Source organism: Ceratotherium simum, chromosome 26 (assembly GCF_057802395.1).
Source record: "Ceratotherium simum simum isolate JZ-2026a chromosome 26, ASM5780239v1, whole genome shotgun sequence".
In the NCBI taxonomy this organism is placed as follows: Eukaryota; Metazoa; Chordata; class Mammalia; order Perissodactyla; family Rhinocerotidae; genus Ceratotherium; species Ceratotherium simum.
The window spans coordinates 41,429,642-41,452,869 of NC_141925.1; the positions used below are offsets into that span (position 1 = coordinate 41,429,642).

General features: G+C 58.2%; 1 protein-coding gene across 1 annotated transcript; it reads right to left on the bottom strand.

Annotated features, from left to right (window-relative positions):
• Nucleotides 1-13,961: 13,961 nt before the first annotated feature.
• Nucleotides 13,962-22,234, bottom strand: MYL10 (myosin light chain 10). The gene is made up of 6 exons (XM_087449222.1): nucleotides 22,142-22,234; nucleotides 21,631-21,706; nucleotides 20,618-20,722; nucleotides 16,733-16,811; nucleotides 14,471-14,519; nucleotides 13,962-14,173 (listed from the first exon to the last, which is right to left on the bottom strand). The coding sequence occupies exons 1-6, from the start codon at nucleotides 22,175-22,177 to the stop codon at nucleotides 14,075-14,077; spliced, it is 444 nt and encodes a 147-aa protein (XP_087305348.1). The 5' UTR covers nucleotides 22,178-22,234; the 3' UTR covers nucleotides 13,962-14,074.
• Nucleotides 22,235-23,228: the final 994 nt, after the last annotated feature.

Consider the following 23,228-nt stretch of genomic DNA (forward strand, 5'->3'; position numbering starts at 1 on the left):
AAGGCCAGTGCTGCAGCCCTGCAGCCTCCTTCCCCCCCACTCCTGGCCGGTGCTCCAGGCCCCTCACACCTCGGTCCTGCGCAGATTCCCTCACCCCTCCCTTTGCCCTCCCAGGCCCCTTTCTCTGCCTGGAAGTCCGTCATCGTCCGTCCTGCCTGCTCCACCCCGCATCCGTCACAGGCTTCTCCATGCACATCCCTCTAAGATCCCACTTGCCATGTTATAATGTCGAGACCCACCTACTCGTCCTTCCGTTCCCCGGGCTGGAAGCACCTCGAGGGTAGTGGCTGGGCCCCAGGAGAGGCATCAGAGCCCACCCACTGAGTGAAGGAACCCCACAGCCCCTACTGAGCGCTTGGGTATCAGAAAATCCAAGGATGCTGAGTGGGCCGGACGGTGCAGGCCTCTGATCTGGCACCCCCCCCTACTCCCGCCCACCAGGACCAGCAGTGCAGAGGAGCAGGCCCCCCCTACCGGCGGGCACGTTCAGGGCCGAGTCTGAGCTGCCTCCACCCTCGCCTGGCCTCTGGCAGGGCCTGTGGCCGGGCAGGAGCGGCCGCGGCAGCCACCTCCCACTGACGAGCCGGGCGCTGCCCCTGGGTCCCGGAGAACAAGAAGCCCATTCGGGGCACAGGCGGGCGGGCCCCACTTTCAGGTGCGTGATCTCACCTCACGGAAACCCGGGGGGCTGCCGGAGGGCCTCATAAAGGCCTCGATGACCCAGTGTGAGGGACACGAGTCACAGGCCCGCAGGCTCCCGGGCCTGGCCGACACCCCGGCCGTGAACCAACGGCTGAGTCCTGAGAGGGGTGCAGATGGGTGGGACCACACGGTGCGTGGGCAGACAGCATGGTGTCCACCCTGGACTGCCAGCCCAGGCCCGACTGGGGCCCAGACCCCACGGGCAGCCCAGCCCCGTTGGCCTCTGCTCCCCCGGGACATGGCAGCCCGTTTGTTCTGTCAGTTGGCTTTGGCACAGCTGACTGGTGACACCAGGCAGACATACACCGCCCCAGATCAGTGGCCTCGTCACACTGGGCCCAGCTGGCGCTGGAGCTAAAGGGACTTTGGGCCTGGGCTTTGTCCCCCGATGGCTGGCAGCTCACTTCGGGAAGGGCCCAGCCAGCGGGAGCAGCTGGCTCCATCTTGGATGGAATCAGCCAGAACTCCTGGGCCTGCCGTTCACAGGAGGGCCTACTTCTCCATGAGCTCACGGGACATGGCCTAGGAGCCAAAACCGACCAGAGGAAATGGACCTCAGAGGGCCAGAGAAGCCGCTGCCCTCTGCCCTCCTGGCATGCATTCTTGGCTCTGCCACAAAGACGGGGCAGCAGCCTCTAGCTTCTCCAAGTACTCCTAGGGCAGGAGTCCAGGACGATGCACACCCCTCTCATTGTGCCCGGCCTCGTGTCTAGCAGTGGCCTCTGTCGTCACCTTTGTGGCCAGCAGCACGGGCCTTTCATTCATTTCCTGCAGGGAAGGCTATGCCGCAGTGCCCATGTGGGCCCCCAAGCCCTGGAGGGTGGCTCCCTGTGCCCTCAGGATCACCACCCAGCTCTGGCTGGAGCCAAGGCCCTGGCCCTGCCCCGGAGGGCACTCTTGGCCCTGGGCCGCCTCCAGACCACCCGCCGAGCTTGGCTGTCTGCTGCCTCCTAGAGCTCCTTCTGCTCTGGCAAGCCCAGCACCTCGGAGCCCAGGCTGCTCCCTCCTCCCCTGGCAGCGAGGGTTCCTCCCTCCTCTGGGCCCCCCAAGACTCTGCGTAGCCCCTGCCACGGGCTGTTTGCGGATGTGCCCCTGCTCTCTGGACACAGCTGCTCAGGAACAGAGGCTGGGGCGAGCTGGCCCTGACTCCCCGTGCCCAGCACAGGCCTGGCCAAAGGAGGCGCCACCAGTGGTCTGCAAAGAAACTGATGCATTCGGGAAGTTTCTGGTCAGCGGAAGGCAGCCTGACCACACTCTCAGAGCAGAAAGATGGCAGCAGGGAGGACAGATGGCCCTGGGCGTCCTTGGCCACTGGACAAGTATCTTAGCTTCTCTGAGCCTCAGTTTCCCCCACTGCAGCGTGGGCATAATTAGCTCCCATCCTTTCATTTTAGCCATGCTGGTAGGAGGGTACCTTACTGAATTTTTAATTTGCATTTTCCTTGTGAGGAATGAGGTTGAACATCTTTTCAGGCCTTTATTGGCCATTTGGGTATCCTTTTTTGCCACCCATCTGGTTTGTTTTTTTTGTTTTTTGGGTTTTTGGTTGTTATCTTTCCATTGATACGTAGGATTCTTTAAAAGTATATTCAGGGTGTGAGCTCTTTGTCAAGACCTATTGCAACCCCACACAGGGCTGGAGGAAGGTTTCAGAGAGACCAACCACAGGAAGTCCAAGGCACAGGCCCCGACACACGGGTGCTCCAAAGGGGGCAGTCCCCTCCAGCTCCGGGCATCTCCCACCGCCTGCCGCTCAGGGGCCACCTCTCTGCTCCATCCCCAGACCATCTAAAATGCCCTTTCCTCCCAGGCCTGCCCTCTGCCCCGGGTATCGGCCTCGGGGCCCAGGACCAGCCCCATTCCCAAGCCACAACAGCCCCAACCGTGAGCGCTCTTCAGGAACCCACGTCCTCTCTGCCCAGCCGCCAGGACACAGACCAGAGCCAGGGGCTGGACCCCCAGGGCAGGCAATGGGGAGAGCCCTGGGCCCGGAGTCCTCATCCTCAGCTTCTGGGCTCCACTCTGCCACCTCCTACCTCTGTGTCCCAAGGCAAGCTGCTTTTCCTCTCTGGGCCTCAGCTTCCGCATCTGTAACATGGGCCTCCTGCCTGCCTGGCCCACCTCCCAGTGGAGGTCTGACCCTCAGAGTGGAGGTCCCAGTGCCGTGGAGATTGTCAAGGGCTATGTAGCAGGTGGCCCAGGCCCCCCAGCCCTCGGTGGTGGAGAGCTCCCCCACTCACTGGCAGGTTTGCGTAGAGACAGCCGCCCTCCAGGAGTACCTCCCTGGATGATGGTCCAGCCAGGCTCCTCGGGGCCCGGCTTGATCTGCGGTCCCATCTCAAAGTCTCCCAAGCTGGACGGCGGGTTTCTGGGGGCCCGCTTCCCTTTCCTTTTATTTGGATGTGCTCAAGCCAGCCCAGGCCTCCAGCCTGCTCAGCAGACTCTTGTCTGCGGGCAAACTCTTGATGAAGCTTGGAGGCAGGCCAGGAATCACACAGCCGCTGAGGACAGTCCCGGGAGGGCTCAGTGATCTGAGCAGGAGGCCCACGTGGAAAGGGGGCAGGCTGGACCCGGGACGACCGTCCCAGGAGCCAGAGCCTGTGGCCTCATCCGTGGCCCTTCCACCCCAACTATGGTGGCCGGGAAGCTTGCTTCGCCCTCTCAGCTGTCAAACTCCCCAGACAAGTCCCTCCCCAGTGGAGGTGTCGGTGGCCTAGGACCCGTGTCCATGGCTAGGCCAACACCCTGACGGGCACGCTGGGTGAGGAAGGGAAAGGTCGGAGGGGTTTTAGAGCTGGAAGTGGCTAGAGGTACAGTGTAACCCCATTTGAGAGCAGAAAACACAGGATCGCAGAGCGGGTCACACAGGGGGTGGCAGCCATCTCCTCCCACCCGGTCCTTGTCCTGGGAGACCCCCAGATTCCTGAGTGCCCACAAAGAGACCCACTGGAGGCCCACATAGAGAGGAAAGCTTCTCCCCACAAACGTGGAGGAAGATGTGAACCAGGCTCCGACAGGCGAGGCCCCTGCGCGGCTGTTTCTCCCTCCACTTGAGGACCCAGGGCTCAGGCAGCCTCAGTCCCTCCCCTGACATGGGAACCAGGACGAACGTCCCTCCCTCTGGACATCCAGCGCCCTCCCCAGTTGCTGGCCTTCTCGTGCCCCAGGGATGCAGGACTGTGGCAGCATGAGGATTGCTTCCTGGACCATCTCCAGGCACACAGGGACCAGCAGGTCAGAGCTGACCATCTGCTCAGAGCAAGGACATCGCCGATACGTGAGAATAAGGAGTTCACTGTCGCCAGGCGCCGGGCGTCCCTTCCATTCTTCATCTGTGACCGTTGCCCCAAGCCATCCATGAGACGCTGGGGCACCAAGCTTTGGGTGGCTTGCCCAGGTCTCACAGCTAGTAAGTAGAGGACCCAGGATGCAAACCCAGAGCAACCGCAAACCCCGTGCTGGAGTCACCGGAACATACCACCTTGAGCCAAGATATTTCAGCTGAATTACCAGGAGTCACTCTTACCTGCAACCCTGCAAGGCAGCTGCACCAGCTGTGTCGTACGTGGCCTGGTGATGACAAGCAAGGGCTGGGGAGTCAGACTGCCTGGATTCAAATCCCAGCTTTGCTACTTACTGGCTGTGCAGCCTAGGGCCAGTGTCTTACCCTCTCTGGTCTCAGTTTCCCCATCTGTGAAAAAGGGATAGTAATAAGCTCCCCTTCATGCAGTTGTTAGGAGAAGTATGAGTGTGGATGCATATAAAGTACAGCCTCTGAGGCGCGGTGACCCTCTCTAAGTGCCTGAGGCTGTCTTATACAGGAAACTGAAACTCAAAGAGGTTAAGGAGCTTGCCCGGCCGTTCAGCCGGAAATTGAGGCAGCTGGGACTCACATTCAGTCTTGTCTGCCCCTAAACTGCGCTTTTAGCCTTGTGCCCACGGCTGCCCAGAAGATGCCCAGGCCAGGGAGGCCTTGGGGAAGCTGGAGCCAGGCGCAGCTGCTCAGCCGTCAGTAGGTGGCACTGTGGGGCCACAAGGGCCCCCCTCACAGCAAAGCGTGTGCTCACACACTAGGTCACGCACAGACTGGTGTCCCCCTACGCCAGGGCCAGACTCTACACTAGGTGCTGCCCTGGGAGGGAGGTACCACTCGCCTGTTTCTCTGATGAGGAATACGAGGGCCCAGAGAGGTTAAGCCACTGGCCCGAGGTCACACAGCCATAAGGGGCTGGGGCTTTCCCACCCCAGATGCCCCACTGAGATCCCAGCCCTGCCCTCATGCCACCCACCCCACCCTCACGGCCCCCAAGAGGCCACAGTTATTCTCTGGAGCTTGATGGGAACCAGGCGTCCCCCCTCTGCCCCCACCATGGCTGGACATTCCAACGAAGCTGAAGCCGCCGGCTTTGAAGTCAGAGCTAAGCCCCAGATTAGGGCGGCTCCAGGCTGGCCTGTCCCTCCCAGCCCGTCGCCAGGCCCACGCCCACGGCCCCCCTCCAGTCCAGTGTCCTCGTGGCACAAAGAGGTCTGGGGCCCAGAGAGGGAAAGACCTGCTCAGCAAGACACAGCCCTCTTCAGGAAGCCCTCTCCCTGCTAACTGAGGAGCCCCAAGTCCCTCCAGGACATGCCAGGGGCCTGAAATCCTGCCCCACAGCCCCCAGCCCTGTCCTCCCCCAAGAGGCCGTGTGTCAACATGTTGTCTCCGCCTGGCCCAGCGACATGCTTGCTTAGCATCCATCACCCCAGTAACAGGTCTTGGATGGAAGTGTGTTCCTGAGCATGCTCGGGGGTGCGGGACCAATGGGAAGAGGGGAGGAATGTGGATGGTCCGGAGCTGGGGAGGGTGAGCTCCCTCGTCTGTTCACAGAGCACTTGGCACCCAGGGACCCCGGAGGGTCCTTCTGGCTCAGTCTGCCATGGGCTCTTTGATGCTGCTTGGGCCACACTGAGGCCAAGCAGGTGTGGGAAGGTAGGGGAGGGAGACCCACTGTGTGTCAGGCAACAGGCTGCGTGCTTTACGCGCCCCTATCTTTCTGCCCCCAGGAGCAACTCGGGTTCTAAAAGCTAGCCTGCCCCATCTCTGCCACGTGATCACTAGTCCTGGCTTGCGTTCCTCCAGTCACTGTTCACTCTGAACCGAGGCACTTGTCCCCATGATGGCTCAGGCTGACAGAAAGTCCTTCCTCAGGGCAGTCCAAGGACTGAGTCCCTGTCACTCCCAGCTACCTGCTCCGCTCTGCCCTCTGGGGCACCTAAGCCAGTCCCTCCCTCTGCCCCAGGACAGGGATTTGAAGATAGGCTCACAGGACACTGTCCCCAGCTTCCTCCCCCTGCTCCATCCCGGCCTCCTTGCTTGGGCTTGCCCTGTCTTTGCCCCCCAGAGAGTGGGGGACCAGCCCTCCTGGGGTGAGCAGGACCATCCCCTCCTGCATGTGGGCTGAGGCCACTCCATGAATGCAGCCACGGATGCTGAGAGCCCCTCTGGCTGCCACAGCCCCCTGCTGAATGACCTCAGCCTCTGGTCATTGAGGCCTGCTGACCCCAAGGAGAGGCTGGGTGGTCTCAAGTGAACCAAGAACAAAGGTCTGACATCCCATCTGCTCCATCCTCGTGAAGCTGCGGCAGGCTGGGGCAGAGGGGGCAGTGGAGTGGGGGCCACAGGCGCCACCCTGGGCAGGCCCTGGATGCCAGGACTGAGCTGGCACCTGAATCATCCAGGGAGTTTGGCCTCATGATGATCAATTCTGAGCTTGTGTGCGTGCCCAGCAACAAACTGTCATATGGCTGGGAGCCTGTCTGTCTGTCTGTCTGTCAGCTAGCAGCCACATTCCCTTGGCCCCACCCTACTGGTTTGGGGTCCAAGATGGAGCTTCTTTGTTCAAGGGAATTTGGACTTAAGACTGAAAGCTGATGATTTCAGCATAGGGATTTTGGAACATTCCCCTTCAGAATCATCTCTCAGAGACTCTTCCCTAGAATTCAGCTTTTCCCAAACGTCAGTGATTCCCATCCCACCTTCTTGATTTTTGCCCCTAAATATTACTTACATTAATCTGTTTCCTTAAATCAACTCATGTACCTACATTTATTTTAAAGAAAGCTTTTATAAAAACTTCACTACCAAAAATGAAAAGCTAGTCCCACGTGCCACAAACAGAAGATGACCATAAAAATTTATACAGTGAAAACAATGCTGTTCAAGTCAAACTGGCTACTGTGGCCAAAGAAAGGCTCTCGGCCTGTGGTCTGCTCCCTGATTGTTAAAAAGGGTGATGGGCTGGCCAGAGACCCACTGGCACCAAACTGAGCCTCTCCCTTGATGTAATCAGGAATGGACTTTTCTGGAAGAAGACTCCTTTTCTCCATCTTCCACCTGGAGGTCCATCATCATCGCCTCCTTGTCTGCATTTCTCCCACCCATTCTTCAGGTGATCACCTCCTCCAGGAAGCCTTCCAGCCTGGATTGGACATCTCCTTTGGGCTTCCTCAGTTCCATAGGCCTTTCCGGACTTTGTACTTGTCACCCTGGATTATTAAATTGCATTTTTGATCATGCCACTCCCAATGGAATGGAAGTGTCCCCACTCCTGGGACAAAACTTTACCACGGCCTACACGGGTGGTCCACTCCCTCCCCCTCCCCCCGGCCCATCCACCTTTCTACTGGCTGGAGTCCTTGCGTCATGATGTCGTCGTTGGTCATGATGCCCGCCTTCCCCTGGATGTAGGCTCAGTGGGGCCCGGATGACGTCTGTCTGTCCACCATTGGATCCCCAGCCTGGCCCGCACAAAAGAAGGAGCCATCCTGTGAGGTTAGCACCACCATGATCTTCATTTTACAGATGGGGAAACTGAGTCACAGCGAGGTTAGTGACCACCCAGGGTGACCCGCCTAGAAGTGGTGCAGTCCGGTGCAAATTCAGGCCTCGGGGCGCCAGAGCCAGCACAGGTCACACCTACCCTCAACCGGCTCCCTTGCAGGATTTTTCTCTGCTTTTGTCAAGTGTGAGCTTTATGCAGGAGACAGACGGAAAGAAACAGACACAGACAGGCACTTGGGGGTCCTGGAGGCCCAGACGAACCCTCGGCCAGACTGCAGTCTTGGCCCAGCCCAGGGCTCAGCTCGCAGCAGGAACGGAGTAGAATTTCTCACCAAACAGACTCTGGCTGCTGGGGCACCTCCTGAGAACCTCGTCGCAGGCCTTCACCACCCTGAGGCCTGAAATTCCACCAGGACGTTTTATTGCTCTGAGGTCTGGTGTCCCTGGCAGAGGACACCATCGGCTCCCCCACACCCCACTCCAGCCACTTCCTGGCTGTGAAAAAGGTGCAGAGTCACCCCCAGGTTGCCACAGAGACGCAGAGCGCTGGTGGAGCAGCGTCAGGCAGGGTTTCAGCCAGCCGTCCTGGAGGGGCCCCGCCCCGCCGCGGTCAGCAGAGGCTCCAGGGAGATTCCCGCCCAGCCGGCTCCAGGCCCCTGGGGTCCGTCCTGGAAGGGCCTTCAAAGGACTCGGCCATTCTTGAGTGAGCGCCAGGAGGGAATCTGCTCTCAGAGTCAATTTAGTCAGCCACACGAGTGGAAGGAATTTGCCGTTTCTCTTAACAGGGACCCCGTGGTGATTTATACGGGGGCCACTGTCCGAAGGCCCCCGCTGACGGATCACAGTGGAAAATGCTGGGCCAATTACCCTCAATGAGACCCAGCTGGCCTGGGGAGCCGGCGGGGCTGGGTGGGGCCGGATCCCTGCAGCTGGCTCCCTGGGGATAGGAAGGCCTGCCACAGCCGTGCCTGGGCTTCCTGCCCGTCACCTACCAGGCCCGGGCTGGGGCCACCAAGAGTTCCAGGACAGCCCAGTCTGGCCGCTCACGAGACAGGTCACCTCTGGTACAGCACAGCCAGACAGGCCCAGGGATGGCCACGGCCTCGGTGTTTGCTGCTGCCCAGGGACTCTGAGAGCCACAAGGTCCCGCTCTGCTTGTGGGGAGATTAAGGCCCAGACACACAGGGCAGCCCTAGGGAGTCCCAGGGACGGCTCTGGACTGGCCTCAGCCTCCGGCCCATAATGTCCTCTTGGAGGCCCAGAGCCTGCAGCGGCCGGCCACGGAAGCTGCCTCCATAGGCCTCGTGCGGTTCAGGGTTAGCTCTCCAGGCCTCCTGGAGTCATTTCAGTGTTTCCCAAGAGTCCTGATGTGCCAGGCCCTGGTCAAGGGGCTGGGGGTACAGTGATGGGCAAAATCTAAGCTGCTCCCAGGCTTCCAGCCTGTAGGGAAGACAAAGACCACTCAGACTTCCCCAGCAAAAGTGCTTGGCGCCATGAAAGTGCACAGAAGGGGCCTGGGGACGTGACGCAGAGCTGAGAGCTGAAGAGTGGGTAATTAAGCAAAGGAGGGGGTGGTGCTGGGTGGGAGAGAGTTCCAGGCAGAAGGAAAAGGGGATACAAAGGCCCTGTGGCAGGAGGAAATGTAGGGCACTCAAGGAGTGGAATGAAGCTGTGCAGCTGGAGCCCAGAGCCAAGAGGATGGTGACACAGGAGGAGGTTGGGGAGGTCACAAGGAGATCTTGTATCTTTAAAAAGGTGATTCCAGATATGCTCAGGAGAGCTGATATGTCCATCAACACGTGTGCTCCTCCCAATTTCTCTCTGGCTCTCAGGAGCTTCAGTCCCCACCCCTGGAAGGGGCAGCTCTGTAGACCACCCAACAGCCTGGACCAGAGGAGGACCCGGGGAACCCATATGAGGGTCGTGTGGAGCCTCACGTGTCCCTTGAGAAGTGGAGGGAGAGTCATGGAGACTGAAGGTAGCTGGTGGTGGGCCTGGGTCAGGTGTAGCCAAGACCACCAGTGAACCACAGCTGGAGGAGAGGGGCCATGAGCAAGCAGTGCTGGGGAGACGCCAAGAGACGCAGAGGTCAGGGCCTAGGACCCACCAGCAGCCTCATAACTGGGCCACCACTCACCTCCCGCCTTCTTTTTCCCAGGCCACTGGAGCCAGGTCACTCTCGTGCCTGTGCTCCTCCCCCACAGCCCTCACCCAGAGCCCCTTGACGACCGAGGTGGCTGTTACTGGCGTTATTGATCGTCTCTGGGCCCTGGAACAAAGGAGGTGTAAGTAGATGGATGACTGAAGGACGAAGGAATGAATGAGCCAAGAAATGGTCCCAGTCTCCTCTCCTGAGCCACATGGAGCCCCTCTGGCCTTCCCCACTGGCCGCCGTGTCCTCATGGAGCCAGGCCACTGCAGGGCAGGCAGACCCGGGTGTCGTGGAGCAGGGCAGCCTGGAGCTGCCACGTAGCGAGCAGGTGCCTGTGGTGCCCACTCCCTCCAGTTTGGCTCTGACCTGGTTCCTGTGGACACAAACAGGTCTGACAAGTTCCTCAGCAGCTGAGTCCTTGATTTCCAGGAAGGCCAGACTCTTAGAGAGCAGAGAGAGCAGGGCCCAGCAGGCAGACGGAGGGCTCCTTCGGAATACTCTCCCCCTCCCACCACCCGGCCTCCGGCCTCCCCCAGCCCCTGCTCGCTGATCTTGCGCCCTGTGTCCTGAGCCAGGGCTCCAGGCTGAGGCGACTCCGCTCTCCCCACCTCCCCCAAAGGGAGCAAGGAGCTCAGGAGCACAAGGGACAAGGAAAGGGAACTCCTTGTGATGACCCTAAACTCAGTCCCCGCCCCCAGGTCCCGCTGCACTGGGTCGCCGTGTGGGGTAGGGCTTACGGGTGCAGGCTCAGAGCCAGGCTGCCTGGATTCCACTCCTAGCTCCCCAGTGACCTTGGGCAAGCTCTGTGCCTCAGTCTCCTCTCTGTACTCACAGGGATGGGATGAATAAGAGCACACACAGCCCTAGCCTGGGCCTGGCGCTTGGGATGCAGTGTTGTCGACATTGCTCCACCTGATCTCCAGCCTCCTCACATCCTCCAGCCCTCATTTCCTACCTCCCGGCCTGGCGGCCCACCCATCTCTGCCTGCTACCCCTCCTGCTCCAGTGCTCGGGGCTGGCTCACCGCCTCTTCTTGTCCCACTGCGTGCTCTCCCTGCGCAGGCTCACCCACGCCTGGCTCTCCATCCCGCAACGGCCGCTGCCCCCTAGAGCCATAGACATAGCATCCACTGCCTCCTGGACTGCGCCACCTCATGCTCAACAGACCCCAAACCAAACTCGGCCTCTCTCCCCAGAGGCTATTCTCCGAGTTCTCCACCTCAGGGCGCTGTGCCATCAGTCACCAAAGCAGAGTCCCCACAACTCTCCTCCACACCCACCAATCTCCACCCTCCTACCTCCTGACTGTGCCATCTTTTCTCTATCTCTTTCCTTCTTTCCTTCTTTCTTTTTCTTCCTCCCTTCCTTTCTATTGGGCTATAACATAAATATAGTAAAGTGCATAAAGTGCATGAATCCTGATGGTGCAGCTCGATCATCTTTCATATATGTTCACACCTGAATACCACCACCCAGATCAAGACACAAGGCCTTTCCAGCTCCCATGTTTCTCTCATGGCCCTTCCCCACCCCAGAAGTAACCATTATTCTGCCTTCTAACTTCATAAATTAGTTTTGCCTGGTTTTGAACTCCACATAACTGGAATCAAAAAGCATGCTCTCTTAGACATAGAGATCAATGGACTAGAAATGAAAGTCTGGAAATAAACCCATACATCTATGATCAATGGACTTTCAACAAGGATGCCAAGACCATCCAATGGGAGGAAAATAGTCTTATCAACAAATGGTACTGGGAGACCTGGATATCTACAGCAAAGAATGAAGTTCGATCCCTACCCCACACCATATACAGAAAAATAACTCAAGGTGGCTCAAAGTCCTAAGTGTGAAAGCTAAAACTATGAAACTCTCAGAAGAAAACGTAGGCATAAAAGAACACTATCAAGAAAGTGAAAAGAGAACCCACAGAATGGGAGAAAATATTTACAAATGATATAACTAAAAAGAGTCCAGTATCTAGATTATATAAAGTACTCTTATGACTCAACAACAAAAAGACAAAAAACCCAATTTAAAAATGGGCAAAGAACCTGAATAAACATTTCTCTGAAGAAGATATACAAATGGCCAATAATAACATGATAAGATGCTCAATATCGCTAATTCTTAGGGAAATGCAAATCATATCCAAAATGAGATACCACTTCACACCCAGTAGGATGGCTATAATAAAGAAAAATAAAACCCAGAAAATAACCAGTGTTAGCGAGGATAGGAAGATATTAAACCCTTGAACATTGCTGGTGGAAATGTAAAAAGTTGCAGTCGCTTTGAAAAAATGTTTTGCGGGGGCCGGGCCCATACGTAGTTGTTAAGTTTGGTGCCTTCCACTTCAGCAGCCTGAGTTCACAGGTTTGGATCCCAGGCGCAGATCTACTCAACTCATCAGCCATGCTGTGGCGGTGTCCCACAGACAACATAGAGGAAGACTGGCACAGATGTTAGTTCAGGGCGAATCTTCCTCAGCAAAAAATTAAAAAAGAAAGAAAGAAAAAATGCTTTGAAAAGCAGTTTGCTAATTCCTCAAAAAGTTCAACATAGAGTTACCATATGACCCAGTAATTCCACTCTTAGGTATATGCCCAAGAGAATCAAAAACATGTTCTCACAAAAACTTGTGCATGAATGTTCATAGCAGCATTATTCATAATAGCCAAAAAGGGGGAGCATCCCGAATGTCCATCAAGAGAGGAATGGATAAACAAAATGTGGCGTAGCCATACAATGGAATATTATTCAGCTATAAAAAGAAATAAAGTACTATGACACAGACCAATGGTGAAACATTGTACTAGGAAGCCAGACACAAAAGGCCGTATATTGTATGATTCCATGGTTATGAAATGTCTGCAATACACAAATCCATAGGGTTGGAAAGTAGATTAGTGGTTGCCTAGGGCTGAGGAGAGAAGGGTGGGGACTGACTGCTGATGGATTTCTTTTTGGGTTGATAAAAATGTTCTGGATATAGATAGTGGTGATGGTTGCATAACTGTGAATGTACTAAAAGCCACTGAATTGTATTCTTTAAAATGGTGAATTTTATGGTCTGTGAATTATATCTCAATAAAAAGTTTTTTGAAAGTATGCTCTCTTGTGTGTCTGTCTTCCATGCAATGTAATATACGTGAGCGTCACCATGTGTGGTGTGTATCAGTAGTTTATTGTTATTGCTGTGTAGCGTCCCAGTGCAGGAGCGTATTATCCTCTATTTATCAATTCTCTTCTTGATGGACTTTTGTCTTGTTTCCAATTTGGGACTCATAAATCTGTCAATTCTTATACAAATCTTTGGAAGGATAGATGATGGACATCTCTGGTGGTGTATACCTAGGAGTGGAATGGCTGGGTCAACTTATTTTAACTTGATATTTAACTTAATATTTGAACATATATTTTAACTTTAGTAGACACTGCCAAACAGTTTTCCAAAGTGGATGACAAGTTTACACTCCTGCTACCAAAATCTAAGAGTTCTCTTTGTTCCACATCCTCGCTGACACTTGGTATTGTCAATCTTCTCCACTTTAGCCATCCTGGGGGCAGGTGTGCACCTTATGGCAGTTTCCGTTTGCATTTTCCTTATGAAGCATGAGGTTGGGCATCTTTTCAGGTCTTTATTGGCCATGTGGATATCCTTTTTGTCACTTACCTGATTTTTTTTTTTTTGGTTGTTATCTTTCCTTTATTGATATGTAGGGTTTTTAAAAACTATATTCTGGATATAAAATCTTCATCAAGATCTAGTGTTGCCAATATCTTTTCCAGCCCTGCACATTGCCTTGACGAAGTCCAATTTATTCACTTTTTATGTTTGGTGCTATGTGTGTCCTGTTTGAGAAATCTTCACCTGCTCCTTAAACATCCCTTGAAGCCGCCCCTCCTCTCCACCTTCTTTGCCTCTGCCCAGCTCCTAGCTGCCAGGTGTCTCCTGGCTGCTCCTCCCTCCTCCCCAGGTCTTGTCCTTCTCACTGCATGATCTTCCCACCCAGGGGCCGGGCTAGCTCGTCTCCGTGTCCCCGGGCCTGGCACCAGGTCTGGCACGAATTAGATGCTCAATAAAACCTTGATAAATGAAGGCCGTGTCCTGGGGCCCAGCTGGGGATCATTAAAACTGTCAATTAGTTCTAAACACCAGCTCATCAGGAACATTTGAGCAAAGCCAGGGAAGTAAAAAGTTTCGGAAAAACCAACAACATAGGAATGTTCAGCTTTCTCCCCAGCCAGAGCATTCATCACCAAGACTCAGACCTCGTTAGCATTATTTATTCTTGTTTCGCCCCCAACACACAGGGCGAGGGGAGCAGAGCTCCCCGACAGTTGCCCCCACCCCCGTGTTTGCTGGCTCTGAATGTGGGGGGATCTGCGGTCTCCTCCTAGTCCTTCTCTTCGCCATGTGTGATGACGTAGCACAGGTTCCTGTAGTCCAGGTTGCCACTCACATCTGGCGGGAAAGCAGCAAACATCTGCTTGACCTGGGGAGGGAGCAGGGAGTCAGCCAGGACCTGGGCCGAGTGGAGGCCGGAGCAGGGGTCACCCAAGGCTGTCAGGCAGAACGTTTTCCCCCTCTTTGCAGATGAAGGCATCAGGAGGGAGGGCACAGAGGCCAGGCCAGCAGGCCAGGGTCCCACAGCCACTCCCCATCCATGTTCCCATCCAAGGAGTCAAGGGGGACGTCATCTAAAGAAGAGTTATGGGGGCTGAGAAGGGCAGGCCTGCGCCTCCCTGGAGGACTGTCAGTGCTGGCCATACCCCGAAAAGCCGGCCCTCACCTCCTCCTCGCTGAACCGGTCAGCCTGCGTCATGAGCTTCTCTTTGATGCTGCGCAAGGGAGAGAAACGGTCGTGTTCAGGGGAAGGGCTACCCCACGTGGACACGCAGATCCCAGGGGTGATGAGCGCAGGTGGAGGTTGAAGGCCTGTCCCAGGAGAACAGTACCCGGAGACTGGCCCTCCGGCCCCGGGAGGCCGCTTCAGCACTCAGCCTCAGTTTCCTCCTTTGTGACGTGGACTCTCCTCCCAGCATCAGGCGGGGTCCAAATGAAATGACCTTGGGGGACTCTGATTTCCCAGCATGCACTAATAATCGGCCTCCTGGTCAGTGAGGGGAGGTCACTGCCTCAGTTCTAGAAGCACTGCTGTCTTAGCTTGTGGTTTTCTGACGTCTGTACAGTGCTTTACAGGGAGCAAGCTGCTTGCACTCAGCCACAGGACAGGAAGTCCCCTACTCAGGTCCGCGTCCTCCTGGGCCTGCAGGTCTTACTGGCTCTCCACGGCCCCAGGAAGTGAGTACTATTACCCTCTTTACAGAGAGGGAAACTGAGGTTCAGGAAGGGTAATGATTTGCAGTGGCAGGGTGGGGTCTGCCCCCTGGGTGGTCCAGGAGAGCAGCTGCCCACAGGGGCTAGAGCTGCCTGGGCCCGGAGAAGCGGCCAGAGGTGGGGCGTGGATGCTGCATTCGAGGCTTCGTGGGAGGGACCAACACCCCCAGGAGCTCCAAGGGCCCCGAAGGGCTCTCAGGGGGCGCAGTGGGCCGGGATGGGATCTGAGGGCTGAGCAGGGCCCTGAGCACCCAGAGTGTCCCGTGGCGCCAGCAGCGGCTGGCCCCGCTGAGGACCGACGCGTATTTTCCATTATTTACGTTACTGCAGGACAGTCACAGTTTCCAACTCTCCAAGCTGGGGACTTTTCACAAGACTCTGTTTCAACCAGAGCCTGCTCTGTGGCCTGCCTGGCGGGCAGCCGTGTCTTCCAGGTCCCACATCCCGGGAGCGGCACCCTCGGTTCCCAAACTGGGTCCCCAAAGAGTTCCTCCCAGCCGTTGCCTTACACTAGTGGGCGAGAAGGTGGGTGGCAGAAGAGGGCTTGGTTCAGGCCATTCCAGGGGGTGCCTCCCGGATCCCCAAGATAGAGGTGGGAGCCATGGACCCCGAGGGAGGGGTGAAGTGGGAGAGGGCTGCAGCCAGGAGAAACTCTCAGCAGCCCCTCCCTACCCCTGGGGAGAGTGTGACTGACAACTTTGGGGGTGGGAGACGGTGAGGACATCGGAGAGGCAAGACAGACCCTCCCCACTCCCCCTGCCTGCCGGCCCTCTTGCGCCCACCTCCACTGCACGATGATTCTAACAGGCAGCAAAAGCTGGCCTCAAAGCCGAGGCCTGAAGCATCAGAGTTACTGGGTCCGGGCCCCTGGGCAGGCTGCCACCGCCCTGCCCGCCCCTGCCTGCACCCCGTGGCCCTCTGCCCAGTGCTCTCGCTGGGCCGAGACTCTCAGGCATAGCAGGCCTAGGTGGCCATAGTGCCAGCCCAGTCGCCTGCCAGACAGCTGCCCACAGCCACCTCACTCTCTATGCATCCCCAGCTGAGCCGCTCCCTTCCCGGGGCCCCGCCTCCATCCCGGTATCCACTCAAGGCTCTGGCTAACATCTGGCCCATCTCTCTCCCCCAAACCCTGGATCCACGGGCGCTGGCCCCTGGGGCTTCATGTATCCATCCACTCCCCTCCATCCTGATGGTCATCCCCTCATGGAGGCTGCAAGCCTCTCTTCTCCTCCTCCTTCAGCCTTCGTGCTGCCCCTGCCTAACTCTTTCTTGGGCTCTCCCATGCCCCCAGGGCACACCCTGCCTACTCTCTGTGCTCACCCCACCCATATCCGCCCACACCCTCCAGCCAAAGCCCACTCCTCCTCACCAACACCACGCACTCCAAGCCCTGGCCCTTCACTCGCTAAGTTCCTGAATCTAGAATGTTCCCTGCCCCAGCCCAGGCAACCCTTAGTCATCCTTCAAGGCCCACCTTTACCTCACCCCACCCCCACCACTGGGAAGCCCGGCCCTGGTGACCGCACTCTCCTGGTACGCTTCCACACAGAGACAGGGACTCCGAGGTCCAGAAAGGGGAAGGGATGTCAAGCGATGGCTGAGTTCTGGGTGGGAGAGGAGGCTGGGCTGCCACCCAGCCTGACCCCACCCCCACTCATTATTCCCTGAGACTTTGTGGAAAGAAAAACCAAAATGAGGGGCAGGGGGCACTTACAAATCAGCCTTGACGAAACCTTTCCCTTCAGTGTCAAACACCTTGAAGGCATGGAGAATGGTCTCCTCCGGGTCTGTGCCTAGAAGCAGCACACACAAGGCAGGGAGAGTGCCAGGATGAAGAGGACAGACAGGAGTGGGTCCCAGGGCCCTGCGGAGGGCAATGGCTTGGGGAGCTTCCTCCTCAACTTCCACTCCACGGTGAGGGCCGAGCCCACTTGGAGGTTTCAGAGAAACAAGGAAGAGCAGTGATAGCCAAGGGCGCTGTGTATAGTTATGAACAACCTGCACAACTGTCCATGGAGACCCCGACTAAGCACTTACTATGTGCTTAAGCCTCCTGATGATCGGCCCAAGTTTACAGACAAAGAAACTGAGGCTCAGAGAGGTTGACTTGTCCAAGTTCTTGCAGCTGCTGCTGCTGTGTGATTAGTGAGGTTGGGGGGCAACTCGGGGGCTCTTGTCACCCAAGATGTGCATGAGAGGCTGTGGGTGGAGGACAAAGAGCTTCGCACACAGGGGCTGAAGACCGGGGCTCGGGTAGTGGCGTTGGAGGGGTGTGCAAGGTTGTCCAGGCCAGAGGCAGGGCAGGCAGGCAGGCCAACAGGCTGCGGGGTGGGGGCAGTGGTGGGGGCAGCGCAGCCAGAGCCTTTCTGGTTTTATCACTTTCATAGCGCGAGCTGTGGGAAAGCTGTCATGAGAAGAAATGGTTCTACTCCCACAACAGGGTTGAATACCCAGCCCCCAGGTTGTACAGATGGGGAAAATGAGGCCCAGAGAGAGGAAGGGTCTCACCCACGGCTGCACAGACTGTGTGAATGACAGCAGGTGACCTGGTGCTCTTGCCCCTCTGTCACACTGCCCCTGCTCACTGTGGACCAGGGTGTCCCCCTCCTGCTTCAGGGCCAGCGGTATCATCGGTGAAATGGAGACAACGGTGCTGATGGCTGCCCGCCTCCCGGATCAGTAAAGATAGCAGGTCGTTGATGGTGAGGGTCTCAAGCATCGTTAATTCATCACGGCCGCAAACACAGCTGCATGATCTGTGCCAGGCTCCAGCCTGCAGCTTCACTGTTGTATCCCATGGAACCCCCAGAACATCCCATGTGTGGATACTGATGTCCCCAGTTTGTCAAAGAGGAAACTGAGGCTCAGAGAGGCTCTCTACTAATAAGGGGAGGAAGGGTTTGAAGCCAACTCTTTGGACCTCCAGAGTCCCCTGCTTGTTCTGTTACTCTGTGCTCCTGCCCATCAGACTGGGTCAGGGCCAGCTGTGTCTCCCCCATCAGACTGGGTCAGGGCCAGCTGTGTCTCCCCCATCAGAGTGGGTCAGGGCCAGCTGTGTCTCCCCCATCAGACTGGGTCAGGGCCAGCTGTGTCTCCCCCATCAGACTGGGTCAGGGCCAGCTGTGTCTCCCCCATCAGACTGGGTCAAGGCCAGCTGTGTCTCCCTCATCAGACTGAGTCAAGGCCACCTGTATCTCCCCCATCAGACTGGGAGCTCATCCAGGACAGGATAGTGTCTGAGTCACCCGGCATCTCTGAGGCTGGCCCAGAGTGACCAAGCCTGGCACAGTACTGGCCCCACCGGCCTGGGAGCTGGAGGGCAGAGCCATGGGCTTCCTCTGGGCAGAGCACCAGGGAGCCCAGAGGCTCAGCCCAGGGTCCAGCTGGGGCAGAGCTCTGGCCCTCACAGCTGGCCTTGCAGGCAGAGAAGATGGCCAAGGGATTATGGTGGGGAGGCTGGTGCGTGGTCTCAGCCTCCCAGGGTCTTTGAAGAGGCCTCACTGCTGGGGCAGGCTGGCTCCAGCCACCTTCCTGAGGACCAGCTGCACGTGGACCAGCAGCCCTGGGCTCAGGCCCAGGGTAGGACATTCACCACAGCCCAGCCCTCCCCTCTCTCCTCCCAGAGAGCGCCTCTGCTCTGCGGGCAGCCAACCTCGTCACGTGGGCTACTGAGTGGCTGCTCCTCCGCACCCCCATTGGGAATCTCATGACAAAGTGTCCTCATCCCAATAGAGGGTGAGGCGGTGCCTGCCCCAGCCCTGGGTCCTATCCCCACCGCAGGCCGAGCATGCAGGCTCAACCAAGTTCTCATGACAGGCTCAGCTGGAGACCCAGTCCCCGAAAAAATGAGAAAAAGCTGCAGCCCTGTGGGCCCCGCCTGGTCCTGGGTCATAGCACTTAGCTCAGCCACGGACTTGGGCCTCCCCTTAAAGTCACTGGCTGAAGCACACGTGTCTGTCCCCGGGGGTGCACCCCCTGAGCTTCTGAGCTCTTTGAGGAGGTGGCCAGGGTCCCGGGAAGAACCCCTAACAGCTGCCCGGAGGGGGCCCAATGGCACTGCTGAGTCAGCCTGACAGCCCCCGGCTCCCAGCCTGCCCCCTCTCAGGCCCTCGGTTTCCTCCTCTCTAATGCGGAGGGCGGGGCTATTTGGTCATAGGTCAGTCATTGGCCTCCCTCTGGCTCTGGGATTGGCCAGGACAGTGTGCGTGAGGCTATTGTACTTTCCAGCAGGTCACGACCCATGAGAGGATTATGATTTCTCACCAAATAAACTCTGTGACGTCAGGTAGGATCCTGCTTGTCATAGGTGCAATGGTGGCCCCCTAAAGATAGGCCCATGTCCTCATCCCCAGAACCTGGAAATGCCACCTCAGTCAGAGAAAGGCCTTTGTAGATGTAAGGAAAGGATCTTGAGACAGGGAGAGCCTCCTGACTATCCAGGTAGCCCCTAAATCCGATGACAAGTGTCCTCATACGAGTGAGGCGGGGGAGAGAGACAGACAGAGGGGGGCCAGTGGACCACAGCGGTGGAGACGGGAGCCACACGGCACCAGAAGCTGGAAGAGGCAGAGAACAGTTCTCCTTCGGAGCCTCTGAGAGAGCACGACCTGCCCAATTTGGGACTTCCAGACTCCAGAACTGAGAGAACACATGGCTGGTTGTTTGAGCCAGGCCTGTGGTCATTTGTACAGCAGCCTTGGGAAACTAGCACAACCCTCCTTGTACAGACGAAAAAGCTGAGGTGCAGGGAGCAGGCAAGCCTCGCCCAAGGTCACCCTGGGGGCGAGTGGGAGGCCAAGTCTTGAACCCAGATCTAGCCGAGGCCAAGGGAGGGCATCAGGCCGGGGCAGCTTCAGGGCAGGGTGACAAGGAGGCCCACCTCCCAGGGCAGTCGCAGCCCAGGCTGGCCCTTCCCTCTGACCATGGAAACCTCGAGCCCAGGGGGAGGGGAGAGCTCCTCAGGGCTCAGAGAGAACCGGACAGAGTTACCCTAAGCCCCGCCCACCCCCGTGGGGGTGATGCTGGGTCTCAGGAGGCACAATGGTTAGAGCCAGGAGTCTGGGTTAGGGTTCCATCCCTGTCACTTTGTTGATGGGGCACCTGGGGCAGGTGTGGGGATCCCTCTGAGCCCGAGTCTCCTCACTCATGAACGAGGCCCCTCCATGCTTTCCCTGGAGGCTGTGTGAGTAACCCGGCCTGCAGTGGGGCCAGCCACAGTAGCTTCTAGAACCCCCTTCCCGGTACCACCTCCTCCCATCAGCAGTGGGCAGTAAGGCAGAGCAGGGAAGATACGCCAAGGGGCAGGAAGGTGGGGCTGGGGCATCGTCCTGATGGTGTACAAAGGGCTTTCACACAAATCGTCCCACCGGGCCCCTCACAGCCCTACAAGGAGGAAGTTCTCACAGTTACTCCCCCTCTGTGGTGTAGAGGGAAACTAAAGCAAGGCCCGGGAAGGTGTGTGCACCTGGGGGCTGGTGTCTGGGGGAGACACCACACTCCCAGCTGTGGTGTGCATCGGTGGGGGGCACGTCTGCACATGGGGCGCAGCCTGCGCACTCGCACTCCCGCTCACCCATCCGCTCCCCAGGGCCTCACTCACCCTTCAGCTTCTCCCCAAACATGGTCAGGAAGACGGTGAAGTTGATGGGCCCGGGGGCCTCCTTCACCATGGCCTCCAGCTCCTCGTTCTTCACATTGATGCGGCCTGGGGGAGGAGAGAGGCGGGGACACCAGGGATCCAGATAGGGGTCAGAGGGGACCCTGCCGGCGGGGCCCAGGAGAGCAGAGCTCGGACCACAAAGCGTCCTGCCATGGCCCAGCTCCACTGCCACACCTGCCCCCACGCGGCCCTGAGGCCCTGCCCACCTGCTGGGGACCTCGGGAGGGGCAAATGCAGTCAGCATGGGGCTGCCCCAGCCTCCCCGCCCCAGCCAGCACCTCGGCCTCCCTGGGAGGGAGAGCAAGTTGGTTGTTGTCCTCGTTCTACAGATGAGGAAATGGGCTCAAAGAAGAGCAGCTGAGGTGCAGAGCCTGGGGGACCTGGGCCTCGGGGCTCACACACCCCAGGAGGGGTCAGCTGGCTGCCTGGAGGGGGCACTCCGGGACTCCGCGTGGTCCCAGTGGACAACAGGTTTCCAGAGGCTCAAAGCTCAGTCCAGACATGACTTGCTTATGCCCCCTTCCCCCGACCTCACCCCTACCCCTACCCTGTGCCTTAAGGCCCCTCCCTGGGCCTTAGAGAACGCACAAGCCTCCCCCTGCAGCCAAAGCCTTCTACCCTCGAGACATCTCCAGCCTCCTCCCCTCACCAAACCCGGCATCTCCCCGCTCTCTCGACCCCTCACCCCAGCCTGGCCCTCCACACCTTTGCACAGGCCATTCCTGCTCCTAAAATGCCCTCTCGCCTTCCCTGGTGAGTCCTCCTCTAACACCCAGAAGCCTTCCCCTGATCTTCCGGGCAGTGGCCGCCCCTTTCCTGCCCCCCACAGCACACAAGCCCTTCACAGCCACTGCGTCTACTGCCCTGGCCTGCCCCAACCGCCTGCTCTGTCTGGATGGCCTGGGCTCGACTCTGCCCCAAGCCCCAAGCCTCCCCTGCTGCTCGTCACCCACCCAGGGCAGCAAAGGTGTCCCTCAGGTCCTCCTTGTCGATGAAGCCATCTCGATTCTGGTCCATGATGGTGAAGGCCTGGCAGAGACACGGGCTCTGAGCGGCCACCCACCTGCTCAAGCCCAGCCCCCGTCCCAAGGGGCTGTCCTCCTGCGAACTGCTGCCTGCACAGCAGTGCAGGCCCCTCTGGCCACCCGGGTACTCCGCCCAGCATGACAGCAGCGTGAGAGTGATGGCTGACCCTCCCTGAGCGCCTACTGTGCACCAACACGCTGCTGGGGCTTCACAGTTGTCCCCCATTTCATGCTCACAGCAGCCCCATTTTACAGAGAGGGTCACACAGCTAGCAAAGGCTCCGGTAGAGAGGGGCGGGGCTGCCCAGGCAGGTCCTGAGGAGCACGGGTGACAGCACGGCCCCCCGGGGCTGAGGGCTGACCCCACGCCTTGCGGGCTCCTGAGTGCTCTCCGTGCATGACATTAATCCCCCCAGGGGTCCCGGGGACACTGACGAACCTCTTTAAACTCCTGGATCTGGGACTGATCGAACATGGAGAAGACGTTGGAGCTGGCTCCACCTTCTGCTCTTTTCCGGGCTCTTCTCGGCGCCTGTGAGGGGCCAGGTGAGGCCTTGCAGAAGCCCTGCCCTCGGGAGGTCAGCCATCCCACCGCCCCAACCCTCATGCCTCACCTCCCACAGCGTCACCGTCCTGAGTGACACTGCCCTCCCTCAGGGCCCGCAGCAGACAGACAGGCTCCTAACGAAGCCTTGCAGATAAGCAGAGGGGTTTCCCAGCCCACCCCACAGGGCCAGACAGCTGCTTCCTGACCTGGGCCCCGGGGCTCCGGAAGGCGGGTGGTCTGCGCCCAGGCTGTGGAGCAGAGAGGGGCATCTTTTCTAGCATCAGACCCTGCGTGGGGCCCCTTCCTCTCCTACCACCCTCCCCAGTGTTCTCAGGATAACATCTGGGCCCCTCAGCCTGCGAGCTCTGTCCTTTGTCCCTCTCCCAGAGCTCCCACCCCCACCCACCTGGGTCCCCCACTCTGCCCCAAACCTGAGCTTCCTTCTCTCCCAACATCTGCTCCTGCCCTTCCCACTACCTGGAATGCCTTCCCTGCCTTCCTTCTGGAAGAATCCTCATCCTTCAGGCTCAACTCCTCTGCTGCCTCCTCTGAGAAGCCTTCCCTGACCCCCAGGCCAGCTTAGGGCTCCTCCCCACTCCCCCCTCCCCACCGGTCTTGGGCAGCCACACCCCCTAGCACTCCCTGTACTGCCCTCCATATCTCCCTGTGTCCGTCCCACCCTTGGGCTCCCCTGCCCGACCTCCCTGCCCCCCGACCTGGGCCTGGCTCAGACTGGGGGTCAGTCTGAACATAGCTGCCCAGAGCTCGGGGCACTCCTCAGCAGGTGGAGCAGGCGACCACCCACGGGGACTGACTCTGGGGCCTCTGGCCAGCCTGCCTGCCTCACGTTTCTTTGACGATGTCATGGTGCCCAGGAGTCCACTGTTGGGCCTTCGCTGAAAGCTCTGGGTCCCCGAGACCCCCCGAGGGACCTTTTCCTCAGTGGCCATCACTAGGGACCCCATGCGCAAGGAGTCCC